The 22,504-nt window shown below is 40.0% G+C and overlaps 1 protein-coding gene across 1 annotated transcript in view; it reads left to right on the forward strand.

Annotated features, from left to right (window-relative positions):
- Positions 1-17,050, forward strand: part of DOCK2 (dedicator of cytokinesis 2) — a 154,952-nt gene extending 137,902 nt beyond the window's left edge. The window contains exons 42-52 of the mRNA XM_005523460.3: positions 1,393-1,474; positions 3,804-3,888; positions 5,347-5,433; positions 5,764-5,940; positions 6,456-6,539; positions 8,459-8,596; positions 9,685-9,812; positions 11,380-11,560; positions 12,865-12,985; positions 14,015-14,157; positions 16,272-17,050. Of these exons, the coding sequence (XP_005523517.1) occupies positions 1,393-1,474; positions 3,804-3,888; positions 5,347-5,433; positions 5,764-5,940; positions 6,456-6,539; positions 8,459-8,596; positions 9,685-9,812; positions 11,380-11,560; positions 12,865-12,985; positions 14,015-14,157; positions 16,272-16,346 (1,301 nt within the window). The 3' untranslated portion in view covers positions 16,347-17,050. The remainder of the gene's footprint in view (positions 1-1,392; positions 1,475-3,803; positions 3,889-5,346; positions 5,434-5,763; positions 5,941-6,455; positions 6,540-8,458; positions 8,597-9,684; positions 9,813-11,379; positions 11,561-12,864; positions 12,986-14,014; positions 14,158-16,271) is intronic.
- The last annotated feature ends 5,454 nt before the right edge of the window (positions 17,051-22,504 follow it).

A 22,504-nucleotide genomic window follows, 5' to 3' on the forward strand; every position in this document is an offset into this window, starting at 1 on the left:
GTTGGAAAAAACCTTTGAGTCCAACCTTTAAACTTGTTCACCCATGTTCCCAAGTGCCACATCTGCATGTCTTTGAAACCCCTCCAGGGACGGTGACTCAACCACTTCCCTGGGCAGGCTGTGCTAGGGCTTGACGGCCCTTCAGGGAAGAAAATTCATTGTAGTTCATACATGGTTTAAGTTTATTTTCTTCAAATGGCAAAACCAAGTGTCACACACTTGAAGAGACACAGTTTAAAGCAGCAAATTTTCTGTTACCTCAAATTCATAGCTCTTGTGTCTTGATATTAAATTCATGTCTTCCTTGAGCTGACTGCTCTGACTGGCGCCACACTTCAGTGTCACCTCCATTTCTTGGCAACATGAACACGTCTCAGGTCCCTCAGAAATTTTCTCAGGAAAATTAACTTACAAATGTTGTTAACCAACTTTTAGAATGGCCTCAATTTTTTTTGGTTAGAATAACTCTGATTATCTTTTTCTTCTGATTTGAGTCATTACTGACTGAGCAGATACGAGATCACCTCATGGGATCAGACATTTGTTTTTGCATGCTGATTTTCCATTATTAAATTTCAAGGTAGTGTTGTAACACTTCACAGACTCTTGAGAATTTTCTGGTGGAACTTCCTGGAGGAGAAATGGAATACTTTCTTTTCACGCTGTTGGGACTGAAGTGGGATTATTGCAGGCTTGTCTAAAACAGTACATTAAGCTTGAAAGCCAGGCTCTCCCAAGTCTGTCTTGCCTCTTAACTAATTAATTTTTTTTGGAGAACACATGCTTCAGTCCTTAAGGTAGAATTTGCTCATCTATTTGCAAGGAACAGGAGATAGGCACTACTTCTGCAATTCTGCAAAAGGATATGACCAGAGGGCATGACTTTCAAACACACTGAAATATGTAAGGATGTGATATATTTATTTGCAGTACTCAGATTTTAAAAACAGCTCTTCTATAGAAAAAGGAAATCTCAAGTAAAAGGGCTGTTCAGTTACAGATTTCAAAATGAAATGTTAACCATCATGACTTTATGCATGCCTAAAGCTATATAGTGAAACTGTTAACATCAGATGTGGTTGATGTTATTTTTGTAAGTTGCCTGAGCTTAAAAAATTAATGAATGAGTCAGTGTGATAAATTCAGCTGCAGATATTCAAGCTCAGGAAATAATAAAAATATGCAGTTCAGAATTAATATGTCTTCACTGGTTACTACTGGCAGATTTTTCCTTTTTTGGCCAAGGAAACTCCAGAAATGAAACCCTGAACACTTCAGATTTTTCCTCAGAAAATATCTTTTTTTATTACTATTATTATTTTTATTTCTCCTGCAGCCTATGGTATTTAATATTAATAGTTAATAACATGCCCTTAACTTTCACAATTTCAGATATCCAATGTTTTACAGTGCAGCCAGTCCTGGAGGAGCAGCCTAGATTCAAAAATAAGGCAGTGCCTGATCAAATAATAAAGTAAGTGAATTTCTGTAGTAGATAGTATAATGAAAATCAGTCCATACTCCTAAACTGACAACAATTATTTTGTGAATTCAGTCATTTGCCAATGAATCTTGGAGTTTTTGTTGTCCTAATTTACTGACTTAGGTATTCACAGAATCAGAGAACAGTTTGTGAGGGAAGGGACATTCACAGGCCACCCAGTCCAACCCCCCAGAGACTTTGCTCAGAGCTCCATCCAATCTGTCCTGGATATCCCCAGGAATTCCATGAAAGAGCCTGCACCCATCTGTCACTGAAGAAATAACTCGTGGATACAGGGCAGGGAGGTGGAATCTGTGCTTTGTGTCGAAGTTACTGAGTTTTCAACACAGCTTCTCAGACAAGGGGTGGAGAGAGGGCTCTTGGAGGGGACTGGCAGTGTGAGGGTGGTTGAATGAAGGCTCTTGGATGATAGAATCTTGTTGTATCTTGTCTGGTCCAGTGCAGAATACACGGTGGCAGAATGGTTTCTGCTGGTGCTATGCAGTATGGGTTTTGTAAAGGAATAAAGGAAATTAATTGACCAAAGTATTTTGAGACCAGACTGACCAAGAGCTGCTTCCAAACCAGTTGTGCCCTTGGTCTGCAGCTCTCTCTGTGGAATCTTTACTGAAGCAGCAACTGACTCAGAGTGGAAAAATATGAATCACCTCCCCACATACACCAAAGTAAATAAAGCAGATACAAGAACAAGTCTTGTGTGTCAGGACTTTAAAATAAACAAATAAACACAGACCAAAAAACAACCCAACCCCAAAAATTGTTGTTCTAATTTCGACTTGATTAATTTTAAAATCAGTAACTTGAAGGCAGATTATAAATGTGGTCCTGTTGGAGCAGATTTCAGTGTAGAGACAGCCACACTTCAAACTGCTCCAGTTTATGTAGCAAAGTGTTCCATGTAAAGTACAATCTCTGCTCACAGGGGAGATTTTGTAATGGTTTGTCTCAGCTGCAGAATTCAACCAAACTGCAGATTACATCTGGGCTTAAAGATTTACTTTTATGAGTTTACTTTATTGGGCATTTGTTTGTTACATTACTTGGTGACAATGCATTTATTCTATCAAAGAGCTTCAAAGTATCTGTCCTTTCAGATGGAACTGCGTAAAGGGATCTGACACAGTGTGGCAGTATTTTCCAGTTACTTTTCTTTACTAATGAAGAAATTCTTAGCAGTTTGGATCAGAAATCATCATTTCCAATGAACTAACATACCATGGTTTGCTTAACTCGGATGTTTCCATTTGTTTTTCTGGGCTTTCAAAACATGGTTCAGTTTTACTGGAAGAGATTTCTGAGATTTATTTTTTTTTCTGCAAAATTAGCTTTTACTTAACAAGGGTTTCAATTTAATTGATCTTTAAAACAAATACTAAAAACACAAAGGAGAGATTTTTCTGTGGACAGCAAAATGCTTAGCCAAAACTCTGCAGTCCCAGTGCTAAAAGCCAAGTGGTGCAAATTTAGTGGAAAGATGTGCTCATGATGATGGAAAATGAAACATTAGCTCAATAGAATAGACCATAACATGAATTTGCAAAGGATTCTTTACTTTATTAATTATTAATATTAATATATATTATTATATATAATATATTATATTATATAATAATATATTAATATATTAATATTAATTAATTATTATATTAATAATAATTCTGCATTTTATTAATAGTAATTATTATTCTACATTGTTATTCTATATTATTATTATCATTATCATTATTTACTTATTGGTGTAGCCCTCTACAAGCACTTCTATACATTCTATTATCTATCTCAAGAAATCCTTATTCATGGCTTCAGCTGTTTAATTTGTTGAATGTTGTTCAGCATTTTAAGCAGGATTTCTGGACAAGATTAAACTGCTTTGTCATGTGCCATGTTCCACTCCAGGTGAAAATCCCTGCTCTGCTCAGTCAGTCAGAATGAAAGAGACTCCTCTCCTAAACCAGGATAAAGCTGGCAAGCAGGGCACATGGCACAGCAAGAGAGGAAAAATCTCTTCTGGTCCTCCTGTAGATTTGAACATTAATCTGGAAGTTCTGGAATTTTTATACCTGGGAAATACACCCAGTCACAAGCTGAAGTTTAATACTTGTGAAATACTGTGTATTGACCCTGATTTATAGATAAAGTAGCTGCCTCCTGAGTTTCCAGTAAAATCCTTTTTTTCTGAGCAGTAAATTTACTTTTAATTAAAAACTCAACTACTCAAAATGAAATATTTCTCTGTGATAACAAGACCCATTAATTTCTGGTTTCTGTATTTTACAATATAAATTTAAAAATCTTTCAGCTTTTATAAGTCAAATAACGTGCAGCGGTTCCACTATTCAAGACCAGTCAGAAAAGGATCTGTTGACCCTGAAAATGAATTTGCTGTAAGTAAATTAACGACAAGGTGATGGATGTAGTTCTGGTAACTAACTGAATTTTGATCCTAGCTCCTTTCTTAGGCTCAGATTAGCCATTACAGACAGCTTAACTTTAAGATCTGGTTCAAAAAAAACCTTCTCTATTTCAGCACGACCCGTGTGCTTAATTATACATCACTGTTCCAGCTGCAGGTAAACATTGTGCACTTAAACACATTCAGCATGTTTGTGTTTAAGCAGTAACATTTGCTGGTACAGATTTTCATTAGGAAACAAGGTGACATGTAAATAAATACCAAATACTTTTGAAACACTTCCATCAGCTGCCAGCCAGGCAATGAGGTGAGTGTTGTCTGCTTTCATCAGTCCTGTGAAATCCTGACTGCTGAGAGAATTGCCTGTGTCATTTTTACTCCCATACCTAAAGGCCTTCACTCTTCAAATATTCTAAAAAATCTACACTACCATAAATTACTTTTCAGTGTTAAGTATAAAAATGTGGTATCTGTGTTTTCATTTTACAGGTATCTGGTATTTTATGGTTTGTTTTGAAAAGCAGCTTATCCAAGCCTAAAGCTGGGAAAAGCTGGGAAAAGCCATTTCTTTCCAAAATGTACAGTTTCTGTTAGGTGTGTGCTGATTAGCAAAGTCAAGACTTGCTTGTAAGAGGTTCCCACCTGCTGTTAAATCAACACTTCAGACACAAACTCTACCCTGACATCCCAGAATGTGTTGTCAAGACTCAGGATGCACCTCGGCTTCCTTTGCAAACTAGAGAGTTTTGGGCCCATTTATAAATGTACCTTGAAATGGTTTTACAAGAACTAAATTGTTGATGTTTTCATTGCTGAGGACAATAGATGAGATGCATGTTTCCTTCAAAGAGGAGGAAACTGGGACAGCTGGAGTGTCTTAATTACATCTGTTATGGGTCTCTCAGTACTGGCAATTCCAATGAGCTGATATTGAAATAAGGAGCAGCAGTGGCTATTCCAAACTATTCTAAAATACCAAAAGCCAGTCTTGTTCAGAAAAGAAAAATGAGAGGAACCAAACCAAAGTCAGAATGCTGGCAGGTTGTTATAGGGCTATTATTGCTTTTAATTGCAGAAATACCTTTTGAATGTGGAGGGAGGAAATATAATCTGGGTAGAGGCAAGAGCAGGTCACTCAATGACAGCCATTCTATCTGCAATGGCAAAAATCGGAATACAGACTAAAAGATTCATGGGTAATTTTCTTTTTCCCTTGCTTTGCACAGGCTTTGTGCCTGAAGATGACCTAATCTGAAATCAGAATTATTTTTTCAAGTTGCTATTCTAGATTTAGTTTGCAATGTCTTTTTACGCAAAAATATGCATATGTTTTCCATCTACATCCATTTCACTCTGACATCTCAGAAGGCAGAAGAGATTAAAGTTTCAATCCTGAAATATCATTTTCTCCTGCCATGTTTTTTAATAGTCTATGTGGATTGAGAGGACATCGTTTGTTACAGCCTACAAACTTCCAGGAATCCTGCGCTGGTTTGAGGTGGTCTCCATATCACACGTGAGTATTAACGAGCTCAGGGCCCATCCAGCTTGCAGCTGTTGAATCCTCAAGTACAAATCAGTTTGCAATATTAATAACAAGGCTTCTGCAAAATTATCAACAAGTTACTTATTTTTATACATACAAACCCATTATTATTTACATTTAATCTTTCTACTGCTCAATACAGGATCGATATCTCTTATGCCTGATTTATAGTTTGAGAATTGAAAAGCTTGTGTGGGTTTGCTGACTTGCAGAACTGTTGTTCATGTACATGAATTTTATAAAACTAAAAAGGCCTGTTTATATCTTTATGAACCTTAGAAGTGTTTTGTTCCTTTACAGTGCACAATTAGTCCTTTAGAGAATGCTATTGAGACTATGTCCATGACAAATGAAAAGATTTTGATGATGATTAACCAGTACCAGAGTGATGAGAACCTCCCTATTAATCCACTTTCCATGCTTCTGAATGGAATTGTTGATCCAGCTGTCATGGGTGGCTTTGCTAAATATGAGAAGGTAGGAGCTTTTGAGTCACTGCAAAGAACATTCTCAGGTGCATCATTTCATAATCCTCCTACATCCCTTGTTAAAGTGGCAGTGCAGTGGGGATGGGGAAGAGGAAAACCATCATTCCATCAGTTAAGGGATCCTCATATCCTCCTTTCCTGGTCATCTCTGTCTTTGACAGCAAACCAGAAAAACTGAAGTTACCAGTTGATGTAAATCATGATACTCCAAATCTGTGCCTTTTTAGTTTCACTGTAAACTTAATAAAAGGAACAATGATTGGGATTCATAATAAGGGTCTCCAAGTCAGAAGTGCTGGATAAAGGCCAAATAGATCTTTTTACAAAGTGCACCTCAGTTCCCAGCTGCCAGAGGGAGGAATTATCACAGCAGCATCTGGCTAAGGACCATGCCTGTGTCTCTCCTCTTTGATGACCAGTCTAATGATCAGGATGTGTGAATTAATGCTTGATTTCTTTACCTGTCAAAATGATGGACTCTATTTATTTATTTTCTTGTCTAAGGCTTTCTTTACAGAAGAATATATCAGACACCATCCAGAGGATACAGAAAAACTGAACAGACTCAAAGATCTGATTGCTTGGCAGGTAATTTCTCACTGACAGCCAGCACTGAGGCTTCACCAGGGGTTCCTTTGTTCCATTCCTGTCTTGAAGGAGAACACAGCATTGAGGTGATTGTGTCATTTCCACTTTTTTTTAACCCCTGAAAGGTATTTTGTAGAACACATCATCTGGAATGGTTTATCAAAAGCCATGTATAGCAGGCTACATTTATGGTTAAAAGGATTTCCAACTTGGGTTATATTCTTGAAGAGAAAACTGAGAGCATGACAAAAGTCATAATGATTTCATGAATTTCTGGGGTTGCCAAATGTCAGAAACTCTCTTGGGGCACAACTCTTTCCTAGAGTATTTGTTCTTTGTGGAGGATTTTTTCTGTTTTTCCCACTAGAAACATTAATGGTGTTTGGTTCTCTCAGGAATTATTTCCATGTTCAGTGACCCTTCAAGATTGCTGCTATGTGTTTTCTGTGTGGCAAATAGTATGTAAGATTATTAGGAAATATTTTTAAGCTGTATCTCCAGAGCAGAATATTCTCCCTATATTGGCAGCACTGAGGTTATTTGGGTTTACTATTTATTACTTTATATACAGTGTATATATGGTAAGACAAGCAGCCTGCAGAACCCTTTTGCCCTCAAGGAGGAAAATGCACCAATGGAAGGTGGTAGCAGAAAAAACTCTGTTTTTGCTGAGATTCAAGGGAAAATGGCTCTTTCTGTTGACCTCATAATGATAATGGAGCAGAAAAACATATGGCCTCAGAAATTATCCATTCTATTTCCATTAACCAGTCCAAAACAAATCATTGCTATCAACAGATAGAGGGATGGTAAGAAATAGTGAGAATTCATCTGGGATTTTACTATCAGAAATTAATGGCTCAAGCTGTTTCTCCTCATGTTCCACTCATTTTTTGTACTTACTAAAAACATCCCTGGAAACACCCAAGGTCAGGTTGGCTCTGAAGAACCTGATGGATTTGAAGATGCCTCTGTCTATGGCAGGGGGTTGGACTGGAAGACCTTTAAAGGTGCCTTCCAACCCAAACTATTCAATGATTCTATGATTGTCTCTCTTTCATAGATGAGAAACAGCAAAAATTTACTGTTTATTCCTCTCTCAGGTTTGAAATTCATCTTCCAAATACTTTTAATGGAATTGTTTCTACTATTTTCTTAATGTTATTGAAGTTTATTCCTGTTTTATTTTGATTCATCCCAGTTTGGTTATTATTTGAGTTGTACCTTCACAGTTTCTCCTGTGTCACTGCCCACCACAGCTGTGTGTGGTGTTGTTTTCTGGCCATCAGAATCACTCATTGAATTCAGTGGGATTGACTGACCACAATGTCACCTGGCATTAGGAAATAAGGGGTAATTTCTACCTATCCCTGCAAATCCCTCTAAGGAGGACAAACAGATCTGTCAGAAACAGATGGGCTTTAATACCACGATTTTAAAAGTTATATTGGAATTGCACTTCCATAACACATGATCAACACGATGGTGGACCAATGTTAACAGTATTTACTGAGGCAGGACACAAAAAGGAAGCATGGAATTGAAGTGGATTTTACAAAAAATCCTGGATATTAATGCAAAAGAGTTGAAAGCTGAAGTAAAGCAGATAGAAAAGGTTAGTGGCAGAAGGGGAGCTAAATTATTGTGCACAAACCTCATAACATTAAAATACATAGAAGAGAGAAAACAGCCTCTGTGAGGCAGACAACATTTTTCAGAAATTTCCTGGGAAAACCCATTTTCCATGAGCCTTTTCCATCTTGTATTTGCTGCTCCAAGCTGAGATCAATGGACAAATCCACCTGCCAGTCACAGGAGGAGTTTTGCAGTTGATTTCCCAGATAATTTAAACAGAGCCAGAGAGGTTGTTGGACCCACTTGAAAAGTCTCACCTTTTTCCTTCTTTTGTTCCTCCTAAGATACCTTTCCTTGGGGCTGGAATTAGAATTCATGAAAGAAGAGTTTCTGATAATCTTCGTCCTTTCCATGACCGGATGGAGGAATGTTTCATGCACTTAAAAGTTAAAGTGGAAAAACAATATGGAGCCAGAGAATTGGTATTGCTCTCCTTTTAACCTCTACCCCAATTTCTCTTTATTTAACACACACCTTGTTCTAAACAAAAACATGCTGGGTTTTTTTTGCTTATGGGTTTTCTTGTGATCTAAAGGTAGTAAGATCTGAGTTGTATCATCCAAGAGCTGATTCAATTCTCTGATCAAATATTCCTCGTTCTGGAAGATTTTGAGTATATTTTATTACAACTTAAAATTGCAAGATTTTTCAGCCTTATTGAGGAAGTAAAAGCAAGCTCTTATGTTTGTTCTCTTTGTAATTTTTCTTAGTGGTTTAGGCCTTTGATCTGCAATTGATGTCTCCCTGTGCCAGCCACTTCCAGCTGTGTTGTGAAGGAAAACCTGTCATGTGTATAATACTATAAATATTAGTTGAGAGCAAACTGAAATATCTTGCAATTGAAGGATAACTTCTGAGAACAAACTCCCAGGACAATTCTTGAATAATATATTCTGAGTTGTGCAGGCTAGCAAGAATGACATTGCCTGGTTTTTTGTGATTAAATTCCAGTTACTTTGGTAATTATTTTATATCATTGCTTTCAGCACTGGTGATTTTATAACAGGATTTATTTATTCTGTTATAGGGGGAAAAGCAGCAAGTTTTTAACTTATATTTTGGATATGTGCTGTATTATACACCTGTATAATTAAAATTCTATGTATCTATCTGAATATGGTTTTTATTTTGCATTAATAGAGGCCATAATTGCAATAATTTACTTGAAATCATGTAATTGCAATAATAATTACAATAACAGAGGCTGTAATCCACAACTGGAAATCTTGCCTCTTGTTTGAACCCTCCAGCACTCTTAGGGACCAGCACTTAAAAAACCCAACCTATTTAAAATTTTGCAGAGAATGAACTGTGTGAATTGAGTTTGGGAGGTTTGAAGTGTAAGAATTCACCCAGACCCAGGACAAATCACAGTAATTAATGGCAGCAGACAACTTCTTTCATGCCAAGTGTTAAACATCTGCACAAGTCTTCAAGGGCAGGTGTGAGAAGGATGAATTGAAGATCCAGGCTTGTTTGACAGGATGTGTTTCTCTTTTCCATCCTGTAGCCAGAGTTTGATGACAAGAGGGTCGGGCGGCCAAGGTCGATGCTGAAATCCTACCGCCAGTTATCCTTCATCTCCATGTGCTCCATCAGTTCAGACTGCAGCACTCCCAAAAAACTTGCTTCAGAAAGGTTGGTTATAAATACAGTACAAATTCGTTTTAAGTCTTGATTTTTAATCAGTTTTATGAGACAAAAGAAAAAGATTTGTAAAAAGAATGAAGACCACTAGAAGCCTTTTCAGACTATACCAACATTATTAACTGTAGTTATCACTTCCTCCAGGCTGAAAACTACAGTGTTTCAATCTTAATATTTCAATCTTAAAATGTTCAATTCTCATTAAAATAAAAAAAAAGTGGCATTTAATTTTCAGCAAATAAGTATTTTAAAAATTAAATTACATTTCAAAAATGTACCCAGATCTAGGGTTTTTTTACAAGTTTCTTTTTATACAGATTTTAACTTAATTAGCATCTTTTTGTTTGTAAAATGTGAATAGGAAAGAAATAATCTTTACAAACTTGAGGTGGAAGATTTTAGTAAAGTCAGTAGGAACGTAAAATGCTTTGTCTAATGTTTTTTAACTGCAACATTGGAAAACAAAAAGACTTTTGAGAGAACAATTATAGGTATAGCTTTTTCATCCCCAAATTGTTTTGTTCACTTTATAAATTATCTTTCAGGCACACAGAACTTCTTCCCAAACGAGGTGCATGTAAAACTGAACTTGTTGAGCAGTGTTTGGTTATTTTTTAAACATCTGATCTCCCTTTTTGAGTAGTTCACTTGGAAAAAGTCCAGTGGTGTATGACCCTAATGTGGAAGGGTTGGCTCTTAAGACACCTCTTGCTCTACTTTGAGATTCCTGAGGCTGCTCCTGCTGCCCTCGAGCTTCCCCTCCAGAAGGGTGGAGCAGCCAAACCTCATTTGTGTGTGCAGCATAACAGGAGACCTCTGACAGAGCCAGACAAGCCCACTGAAGCATCTGCACCTGGTTTTAGTTCTTTGGATGCTAATTTGTTTCTAGGAAGTCACAGGTCACCAGTTAGCACACTTCTTGATTTATCAATTTTTTATGTTGTAACAAGAGTTCCATCCCATGTTCCAAAGGCTGAGAAGGGAGTAAAGCCAGCACCAATTTAATGGGTTTTGTTTGGTTTTTTGTTTGTTTTGTTTGAGAAGTAGCCCAATTTTTAAAATGTAAAAATTAGAGGAAGAGAGAAGGTGGAAGGGGGGTTAATCTCTGGGTCTGTGCATTCTTGTCCAGTATGGTGAAATAAATAGGAGAATTTATTTAAAACATGGCAGCAGGTAGCCATACTCTGTTCCACTCTGGTTCTTGTCTTGCTTTCAGCATCACCACACATCAACTTGCCATGTGAGCTCTGTTCAGTTTAGGAGTTCTTAAGCTGATGCACAAATCTTTAAACAGGGATTTGAGCTTGTTTTAATATTTTACCTTCTTCGCTACATTTTAAGATGGTGCCACACTGCCTGAAGGCATCTTATTTGTATCTCCAGTTGCCAGCTGTTGAAGCACATCAGATACTTTTTGCCAGCAGTTTGCAAGGCTGAATAGAAAGCAGAAGGAAAAGAATGACCTGCATTTATATTTTATGGGGAAATGACATCAGAATACCAGCAGTTTTTAAAATATCACTCAGCAACTTGTACTTTCTTTCTTTTGCTCCTGCAGCTTTGATCTGGAAGCAGTGCTACCAAAGCAAGGAAAAGCAGAGTCAGAGGAGACTGCTCCGCAAAATAATCCTCATCCTGAAGTCAAGATGAGAAGGTCCAAAAAAAGAACAAAAAGAAGCAGTGTGGTGTTTGCTGATGAGAAGACGGCAGCTGATATTTCTATCACTGACATGAAATGTGTATGTTACTGATTTACAGTAGTGTTTTATAATCCATGAAAAAGAGGACATTACTCCTTTCCTTAGAAAAAGAAAAACATATCCCAGAGAACTCCAGCTGTCATAAGGGGAAGGATGCAGGATGCAGAGATAATCTGCCCTGCCATGAATGAAACATGCAAGATGCTGTGGAGGAACAAATCAGTGAGAAAATCAGATCATCTCTCCTGGCTTCTAGTGGCAGATAACAGAGCTCTGAGGCTGCAGATTCTGCAGCCTGGTTAGCTCAGAAAGGAGCACCGTGTGGGGAGGGTTAAGCTGCTTTCCTGTGGAGAGACAATTGACTGTGCTGACTTTTCATGGCAGCTCCTCACAGTCAGGGCTATTTCAAAAGTGATGAGCCCTGTACGTTCTGTACCTCGTTATGGAACATGCAGCTGTTGGGAAACTGCAAGATTGCAAACAGTGCTCCTCAAATGGTGCCAGACTGAAGTTTGGAAGCACAGGCATCTCTAGCTCCATAGATCATCCAAGGGCTTCTATTGCTCTGCTGGATCATTACAATGACTTATGTAACTTACACTGGGCCTTTTTTATAGACAGAGTTTAATCCTCAGGAGAATTTTATTTTAGTATATGTCCTCTAAATACACAATCCCCATCTAAATTAAAAAGCCTGGCAGTAACAGATTGTTGAATTACATGGAGGGAGCATAAATAATTTGATCAAAAATGTTTGAAGAAATCATCAAAGGTAAAATGAATGGAGTAGAAAGTCAAGACTGCTGGAGAAGCACAGAGAAACTCATGGATGATTATGACTGTCTCACACTGCATGTCCTTATGCAAAAGAGAGATAAAGCACAGTCATGCTTTGAGAAGCACTGATACACAGAACAAAATAACACCTTTGGCTTTAGATGTAATTAGATAACACATACACCAAACTGTGGGGATCCCACTGTGCATTGAGTTAGAGGATTTTCTTCTGCTTCAAAATAGCAGTGACAAGGCTTTGGCCAGCAGCCAAGCTGGGTATGTTAATGCAATAGAGAAAAATGTTTTCAAAACTTCATTTTACTTTGCAGATCACACCCAGAGTTGTCTGATGGTATTATGCCAAAAATAGGGTAGAAATTCAGATTTTGCATCACAGATTACTTCTGTAACTTTTTTAGAATTCTTTTTTTCTATGTAGAATGAGAAGTTTTTATCTAACCATAAATTATCTGCAAAGTTGTCGCATGTTTTTAGATTGTACATAATATGATACACGAACCAAAGTCTCAGTTCATCATTAATGCTGGGGCTTTTTTATTTAACAGCTGTCTAGGAAATACGAGTTCATGAGTGACACCAACCTCTCAGAACACGTGGTGGCACCTCAGAAAACTTCTGTCCTCAAGCAGATGAGCACTGTCAGTCGTTCCATGCCAACTATCCCAGGTAAGGTGCTTACACCAGGGTGAGAATTCTGAACTTTATTAGGATGGTAAAAAATCAGCAATGTAGGGTTTGCTCCAAGCAGGGCTGCAGCTCTCTCCACCCTTGTGAAATCCACTGGGATATAGATTATAACTGAAGAGTGTACTGTGCTTGTGGGGCTGGACTGCTCCAAATGCTTGGGAACACCGTAGGACCTTGTGCCAAAATGCAAATTCTACAACTGTTGCTCCTGGAGCTCTGAATTTCACTTCCTTGTACAGTGTGAGCATTCCTGCTGAGGAAGGAGCATTCCTACCTAGAAAGAGTCAAGGTTTATTCAGCTTCCCTGCTCTGTAGGGTCTCAGGAGCAGAAACAAGGGCTCACAGCCAAGGGCAGAGTGTGATACAGGGAGAAATGCTCCGTGCTGTTCTTTGGGGGATGAATATCCCCAAAGGTTGTCCCATAATGGGATTTCTACTTCTGCTTTTGAAGCCAGAGAGGAATCCCATAGATTGCCTCACCATGGGAGGCAGAGGAAGCAGGATAACACAGCTGCCCCCAGACAGATGGGTGGTTTGAGAAAGAAAAGGGCAAAGTGTGACTAAAGCTGGTGGTTGTCTCTAGGCTGAGGCACACAGAGAAAACAAGCCCAGTTCCAGTCTCTTTTACCCCCTTGTTCTTCAGGACATCCCATTTCCTAACCTGCATTTCATCTATCCCTCTCTCTGTCCCCCTTTCCAGATGCCTGTAACAGATGTTTAGCACAACACAACAGACTGCCATGGCCCACTTCTTTGTCATGTGTTTATCTATTTTTAATTCTTTGGCCAGATTGGTTCTTTTTTTTTTCACTGTTCAGTCTCAATGTAATGAAATTTATTGTTTCTTTATTATTTAATATTTTATTCTAAGGTTATAGTAAGATTAAAAATTACTCAGTTTTTCCTAGTCATTGCAGTAGTGCACAGTTTTGAGTTCTGCTTTGTCTTACAGTCTGACTCTCCTCTTTTGGTTTTGTTTTGTGTAACCAGTATTGTTTCCATTTTAAGGATTAACTCTGTCTGTCAGCACCGTGGCACCCGATGAAACAATTGCCTCACACAGGCTGAGCCAGCCAGTGTTTCCTTCCACCTCAGATGGTGACAAGAAAACCTTCAAAAAAAAGAAAGTGAACCAGTTATTTAAAACAATGGTAAGCCCTGTCTGTTTGTGGAGGGAAAAAGGAAATGTTCAAAAATCCTGTGCTATGAAAATTAAGTATTTTTGAGACAAATAGGCTCATAAGTCTTTTTTCTTGATGCTTTTGTCAGAGAATGGGGTGGAAGCAAAGCTGGCTGTGGCAGCACTTCCAGTGAGGGAGGGATGCTGGGATGGAGGGATGCAGGGATGGAGGGCTGGAAGGCTGGAGGGTTGCAGGGTACAGGGATGGAGAGGTGCAGGGATGGATGGGTGCAGGGATGGATGGGTGCAGGGATTCAGGGTTACAGGGATGGAGGCTGGAAGGATGGAGGGATGCAGGTGTAGAAGGATGGAAGGATACAGAGGTGCAGGAATGAAGGACTGGAAGAATACAAGGATGCAGGGATGGATGGATGTGGGGATGGATGCGGGGATGGATGGATGCAAGGATGGATGGATGCAGGGATGGATGCAGGGATGGATACAGGGATGCAGGGATGGATGCAGGGATGGATACAGGGATGCAGGGATGGATGCAAGGATGCACCTGCATGTGCAGCTCCGCTCCCGGCCCGCGAGAGGGCGCGCGCGGCCCGCCGAGAACCGGTGCTGCGGGCGGGGAGGGAAACGGGGATTCCCGGTGGGATCGGAGCGGGCCGGGATGGGAGAGCCGGGATGGGAGAGCCGGGATGGGAGAGCCGGGATGGGAGAGCCGGGATGGGAGAGACGGGATGGGAGAGCCGGGATGGGACAGACGGGATGGGACAGGCGGGATGGGACAGGCGGGATGGGACAGACGGGATGGGACAGACGGGATGGGAGAGCCGGGATGGGACAGACGGGATGAGAGAGCCGGGATGGGAGAGCCGGGATGGGAGAGCCGGGATGGGACAGACGGGATGAGAGAGCCGGGATGGGAGAGCCGGGATGGGACAGACGGGATGGGAGAGCCGGGATGGGAGAGCCGGGATGGGACAGGCGGGATGGGAGAGCCGGGATGGGACAGACGGGATGGGAGAGCCGGGATGAGAGAGCCGGGATGGGAGAGCCGGGATGGGACAGACGGGATGAGAGAGCCGGGATGAGAGAGCCGGGATGGGAGAGCCGGGATGGGACAGACGGGATGAGAGAGCCGGGATGGGAGAGCCGGGCTCGGAGCGGCGGGGCACGGCACCGGGCGAAGGTGCTTAGTGGAAATAATGAGTGCAAAGTGGAAATCGGCTCCCGCTGGAGTCGTCACTCTTGCTAAAAGCCGGCTGCCTTCCTTTAAAGTGAGGAACGTTTCAGCGATGTCTGAAATTTTCAAGAATTTAAACCATTTCATTTAGTGTAGTGTTTGACAGAAAAGAAAAAAGAAAAAAAAACAAACAAAACAAAACAACAAAAAAGGAATATCCAGAGCAGCTATTCGGACACAGAATGTGAAGTTTTTCCTATTTTGAAGGTGGTAGGAGGATGACATTTAATGCAGATGTGGGTAGCTACCAACATGTGTTACTGCATAAGTATTCTGGAATATTTCTAATATTTTACATGCCACCTTTTCTGATCTTTCAATGCAAAGGGTTTGTTGTTTTGGTTTCTTTTTTCCTAGGTAATAGCTTTCATTTGTATTCATTACTTTCTGCAGTGTTTTGAGGTTTTTTTTTTTTAAAAAAAAGGATAACACCTTCAGGGGTCATACAGGAAAACCTTCAGTTAAATGTGTTCATAATCACATTTTTCTGGTAGAAACAAGAATAACCTATTAATGTGAAGGCTGTAGTATTTCACTTACACTCAATTTATCACATACTTGCTCGTTTCAGACCCAGGAGTTGCAGCTTTTCAGCACTGTCTTGTCCACTCGTACTTAAATTTAAACAGCATATAAAATGCAGAGGATAGAATACAGCTAAAAATCCAGTTGTGAAGTGCTTCATAGCATGATTGGAATCATGTGGACAGATTTAAATACAGGTTTAATATTTTGCAGAATAGAAAAATTAATTCAAAACATGCAGGATTTTGTCAATGTATTTTTTTCTCTAGCTACAGCTTAAAGGCACAAGTAATTAATACACATATTACTGAATCCAGCACAGAATCAATTTTAACATATGAAAATCTGTTTTGTTGTTTTTTCAGCGCATTTCCAAAGTTCTGGAAGATGGAAAGCAGTCTGTGGAGCAGCATTTCAAACCTTCATCAACAGATCTGTAATCAATTTTTACAAGACCACTTCTCAACTGAAAAGAATTATATCTACACACAAATATTCTATTTTAGAGCGCCATCCACTCTAAAGAAAAGCACTGATGGAGAATATGAACAACACCCCCCATGGGCTCTGATAAGTTACTTGTGATACAGATCCAGGAATCCCATTTGAGGAAAACACTGCAGGATGTGTCCACTGGGCTCTGGAACAGAAACCTCTGTCTGTCCAGGTCAAGGGAGCTGGGTGTTCCAAGGCTTGCTCCTGGAAGTGACGTGTGTGTAAAGACCAGCAGCAACTCTCACTGTGTCACGCAGCTCAGGCTCTGTTCCTTCCAAACAGCAGAGCTGAGGCTTTCTGGAGCTTGTACACACTCCAGATATCCTCAAACCCTCGCTGGCAGTGTAGCCGAGGCAACAGATGGCTCAGCACAAAACAGCCACTGCCAATTTTCTGTGTGGCTGTAGCTGGATTTGCAGCCCTCAGATCCCTCTGCTGCTCCCAGCACACTGCTCTGTACCCTGAGTGTTCCCTGGGTGATGCCCCTGGCTGTGACACCTCTGCCTGAGCTGTTTCCAGAACAGCAGCTACTGTGTGGAAAACATGCAAAAGTTTATTTACACATGTACAAATTGACCTTACACCCAGCAGCATGATGAAGGAAAGCTACATTTTCTGCTGTTCAATAAAATGTTACAAATCTGTTTTATTTGCCCTGACCCTTTCTCCCTGACATCTCCAGGCATCATTGTATGAAAGGTAATAGATTTTTACTGACAGCAAGCAGAATTCTATGAGCCCAAGTTTTCTGGGTTTAGATTGATTTTCTGTGTCTTCCCACCTCGTGAGGTGGAGTTGGGAGGTGATGCCTCCTTGGTGTGAAGCTCCACAGCACTGCAGGTCAGCACCTCCGAGTTTTTATAACCTGTCAGCTCTTTCTCTAAGTTTCCCAGATAGAGTGGGGTCTCTAAAGGTGAATAATTGATTCCCTTCACTCATCCCTTTATGTTTCAGACACCAACATAGGTTTATACTAAGTAAATAAAATATGTTCATGTTCAGTGTTGTGGATGAGGGGATTGGCCTTTTTGCCATTTCTACAGATTTGGGAAAGAAAAAGAGGTTAAAGTTACTCATTTCTGTGGAGTTCAATCTATGGAAAGACATCTGCAGTTTGTTTAAACCAAAGTTTTTCTATCAACACTTTAACTTACAGTGTGAACAAATTAGTTTTATGAATTTATCTGTCTTTGCATAGTGAATAGTTTTCTACAAGTCATAGTTTTCTATAGGAGTAGTTAGTGATTGTTTTCTCTGAGGGGTTTGGAATATTTGCCATTGGAATTAATGCTGCACCTTCACCAGAATAACCACAGACAGCAAAACAAAATGGGCCCAGTTTTAACACTAACTGCAGCATTTGACATGACTTCTGATAGACTTTTGGTTTCATTTTGTTTCATTTGCTTTCCACAGCAGCTTGATAATGCTTCTCAAGAGACACAGAGGAAGAAAAAGGCTTTCCAAGTAAAAAGTCTTCTGTTTAAGAGAGAAGGTTATCAGTGAGTGGGAGAAAATGAAAGGTTGAAGGGTGCATATTTAACATCTTGCTAACCTGGGAGAAGAGGAGGGAGGGTATCAAAGCTGTCCTTCAATATTATCTGCAGGTACCCTGAAATATAGCACAAAATAAACAAGTATTTTAAAAGAAAAGGCTTGGTTCTACTGGAAATGAGTAAGAAAAGGATGATTTAGGAACTGTTTATTCTTTGTAAAAATACCTGTTAAAGGTTATCTTTTATTTATTTTATCTTGCAGAGATGCTTTCAGGTGAGTGGAATAATGGAGTTTTATATCTAGCTGTTATTATAAATTGTTATTGAAATACTGTGACTCAAAATAAAGAAGTGGCAAGAATGGAAGTGAAGGAAGTGCCCAGAAACAAATACCAGAAAAGCAGGAGCACATCCAAAGGAAGTTTGGTGTTGGATGTTAAGCCAGTGGTTCAAGATTTGTGCTTGTGTTTTGCTCAGGTTTTAGTACAGTTTTGGGTGAAGGGTTTAGATTCACATTTAGTTTACTAAATATCAGCAATAATTTTATTAGTTGTCCCACACCACAGATTGTCCTCCTCTTGTCTGCCCAAGTTCCTGAAATCACATCAATCAACTCTGAGCAGAAAAGCAAAATTAACTAAGAAAAAACAGCTGCCAATAACAGGGCATTCGTAGAACTGGAATTTTAAGGATGTTTGGACAACAAGCTCCAGCCTTTCACAAGTTTCCAGAAGCTGTGGATACTGACATTTAGTCCAAACAAACAACACAGCATGAAGTTGATGCCCTGGGAAAATCAAGTGCCAGTATGGCAACATCTGTTTAAAAAGGTGAATCAGCACTGCTTGCTGCCAATTCTGTCATGAGCTCAACAGACCTTTATTTCATGTATGCAGAGGTGGGGGACAGAACCTGTATTTGACATTCTTTGAGGTGAAGCACAGAGGGCAGAAATCTCCTCCAGGACAGGGTCAGGCTTTGGCTGCTGTCGAGAGAATTGCTGCAGCAGGAATGGCTGCAGCTCTCCCTGTGTGGGTCAGGAACACAACCACGTTCCCATTGCTTTTCCTTCCAGTTATTTCCCTTCTCTCTGGCATTTCCACTCGCCTGGCTGGTGACAGTGTGGTACTGAGATAATGAAGGGGCTGTGTGATCTGTAATTAATGAGCTGTTTGCAGGGGCAGGAAAGCTGCAGGTGCAGCTGAGATTTGATGAGCTGACCTGCACCGAGCTGTTTCACTGCAATGATGCATTTAAGCTGCACACTGTAGTTCAGTTTAAGCAGAAATCTCATTTTTAGCCAGATACAGGCACCTGGGTGTCTCTGTGGAGTGTAACACCATGTTAGAGGTGCTGGTCCAGCCCCAGGAGCTGCTGTGTGAATGCAGCACAAGGTCTGCACAGCAAATGTTGGCATTTACCCATGTCAGGGTACTCAGGAGTATCCTCACCTGAGGTGGGTATCCAGCCTGCCCTTGTTTGTGCCATAAAGTCATACCAAGTTCTAATTACGAAATTATGACTTAAATATTCATTCTGGGGGAAAATTAAATGCCCTTAAAATCTCATTAAAAATTAGCTGGTGTGAGCTATAGGAAAATGGTCAGAGTCTAAGTCAATAAGGATCAAGTTTCTGAGGAGGAAGGAGAGTTTTATTAAAGATTTTACAGACGTTAGGAACACTTTGTTCTGGAACTCGGATGTGTGATAGACCTGTGTAACTGCTTGACATTGAACTTTTATCTCTATCATACACAGCCTGTAACCTTCTTTATTAGACAGTAGAAACTGTGGGTGAGTAGAATCATGGAGTTTGATTTGGAAAAGATTTTGAGTTGGAAAAGACCTTGACTTTTGAAAAGATTGGCAATTCCCAGTCCTCTGTGGGGGTACTGGTGCCACACTGGTTATTCTGTGAGGAGTCCATTGACACACTGGACATCACTGGATCTCTGCTTTCATTTGTTCCACCCTGATCATGGGATGAGGGCACTTTTAGAAAGAAGAGCTGTTAAATAAGTTTTCAAAATAGCATGATAGGAAAGAGAAAGTGGTTTTATTTTTTATAAATCTGGTTTATGTTTGAGTCAGCCAAGGTCCAGGAGTTTAAAGGCATCCAACTGCATAATTCTCTTGCTCACTTCCTCTGCTGTTTTCAAGGATTTTACCTTAAGTATCACAAAAATACCAGAGGATCCTTTCTTTTTGTTCTAACTTCAGTAAAAAACTATTCAAATGGTGGAGAATTTATCCCATAGACTGGTTCCATATAAGCCAACATCAATGGGAATCATCCAGAATTAGGGCATTCTGTTTAAAACAAAAGCACAGGTCAATTCTCCAGAGTGGGGGAAGATAAAAGGAATAACTTAACCAAACACAGCATTTTTCTCATTTAGAAATCAAGAGAAATCAGCAAATTTAAAGCCAACTTGTATTTTGCAGCACATATTTTTTTAAATCTGTTTCTGAGGGGGGAAAGAAAACAACACAATTTAAGGATTCTTTCCCTCATTATTTTTTGGATGAAGAGATGTCCATCTTTTTAGAGGCATCTCTTTATTGTTTTAGGAATATGAAAGCCTTCATGAAAAAAAGCTTAGGTTTTTTTTTTCTCCTATCCTGGGTGGCTTGGAGAAGTCACTCCATAGAAATTATATCTCCCTGCCAGAACTTGCTCTTAGGTATTCAAGGTCCTTCTGAGGGGGAACATTGAGCAACACTCCAGGGGCTGCCCTGAGCAGTAAGGACTTCAGCATTGGCAGTGTTTACTGCTCTGGGGTGAGGAGAGGACTTGTTCTTTATTGACTGTGTAATTTTCTGTTCTGATTTGCTCTCATGATGCAGCGTGTGCTAAAGATTAACACTGTAAATGAAGAATTGCTCTGCAAACAAACCTCAGGTAGGCCATGGATTTCATAAACTTTTAAATGTTAGATAAATTTAATCACAGCTTTAAAGCGAACACAGTTTGATCTGATTGGGTTTTGCATAGAATTATCCTTTTTCAATGTAGTCTTTTGTCTTCCAGGATAGCTGACAGCTTCTGTGTGCCATGAGGGATCTTTCCTATGGCTGACCCTGTGATGAGACAGCCACTGTGTCTGAGCTGGAACAAACACGGTGTCTGTGAGGATGATTTTTTCATGTGCATTAATGCATCCTGCATCTCCAGCTGCCCCATTCCATGTGTGGGTATTCAAGCTGCATTTAGTACCAGCTTCATGTGACAGGCATGACTGATCTCCCATTCACAGTTAACCCTTGAGAGGCCTTGCCACTGCTTGGATTAGTTCAGCTCATGGCAGGTGGCTGCTGATGGTGTCGCCATGGGTTTAAATGGTGACTGATTCAAAAGGCACAGGACAGGTGATGGGCATCAGAAAACTGTCATTTAAGGGATCTATGCCCTGGCAGGCCAGCAGCCAAAAAAGACTTACGGAGGTGAGGCAGCAGGAAACTTGTGCTGTTGTAACTGGAAAGAGTCTAAATAACTCTCCATGTTTGCCAGGTATTTTGAGGGATGACTTTCTGCAGAATGTTTATTTATGCTTTTAGATATAAGAAAACAGCCCTGGACCAAGTAGCTTTAGATGCAGACCTTTTAACCTTGTATTTTGTATGGTATTTTATTGTACACTAAAGTATGTTATGATTGGACACCCGGAGTCTACAAGTAATGAGGATTGCAAAACCTTCCTTCAGTTGCCTTGGCACACACGGTAGCACACACAGGCCCTGAATTCATAGAGCCTTTCTTTACAACTGAAATTTGGACTAATTTCACAAGACAGGAAAAGAGGAATACAGGAAATCAGGATGGGGAAACAGGAAAAAAAAAGGAAACTAATCTAAAACAAATCTCTAAATCTATCCAAATTTCCACTCCGAATTTCAAAGCAAATGAAGGATTCAAATAGGGAAAAGTTTCAAATATTTACATATGGCATGGGTTATTTTTGTGGATCCAGGACAGGAGGATGCCAGGGCGGGTCCGCAGCCAGCTGTGCACTGGCAGGCGGTGTCGCCGGGGGGCGATGGGATGTCGCGATACTCTGGCCCTAAACACCCTGCTGGCAGGTTAGGTTAGCTCTGAACTCAAACCCTGGCTACAATAAACCAGCCTGAAGTTTATCTGTGGCTGGGTGTGACCACTCAGAAGTTCCCTGTGCTTGCACCGATTCGCTTTCCAGCCTCAGCTTCTAATTTTCTAATTTTTCCCAAGTGTTTCTGTCGTGTAAGAACTAAAGGGTGTGGAACACTGAAAAAATCCTTTTTTTTCCTTAAAAAAGGACGTTATGTTTCCCAAAAAATTCTGTGGTTCTAAAATGTCTTTTCAATGAAATCTCCATTTGAATAGGAGAGGGAGGGGCTGATTTATCCACACCAGCAAATACCTTGATATTGAAATGTGACTGAAAAAAAAGAAGTAGTGTTTTGCTACTTTTTCTTTGTATAAATCATTGAAATGCACTGAAATGAATAAATACATTTCATTGAAATGCACAAGAATTTAAACTTTGAAGGGTTTTGGAAGTGTGTACAGATGAATTTCTTTGGTAACTGTGTTGATGTTCATACAAGACCTCATTTAATTTCAGCACCAT

This window comes from Pseudopodoces humilis, chromosome 17, assembly GCF_049639895.1.
Source record: "Pseudopodoces humilis isolate 2021_Gansu_Grassland_sample_001 chromosome 17, ASM4963989v1, whole genome shotgun sequence".
NCBI classification, from domain to species: domain Eukaryota; kingdom Metazoa; phylum Chordata; class Aves; order Passeriformes; family Paridae; genus Pseudopodoces; species Pseudopodoces humilis.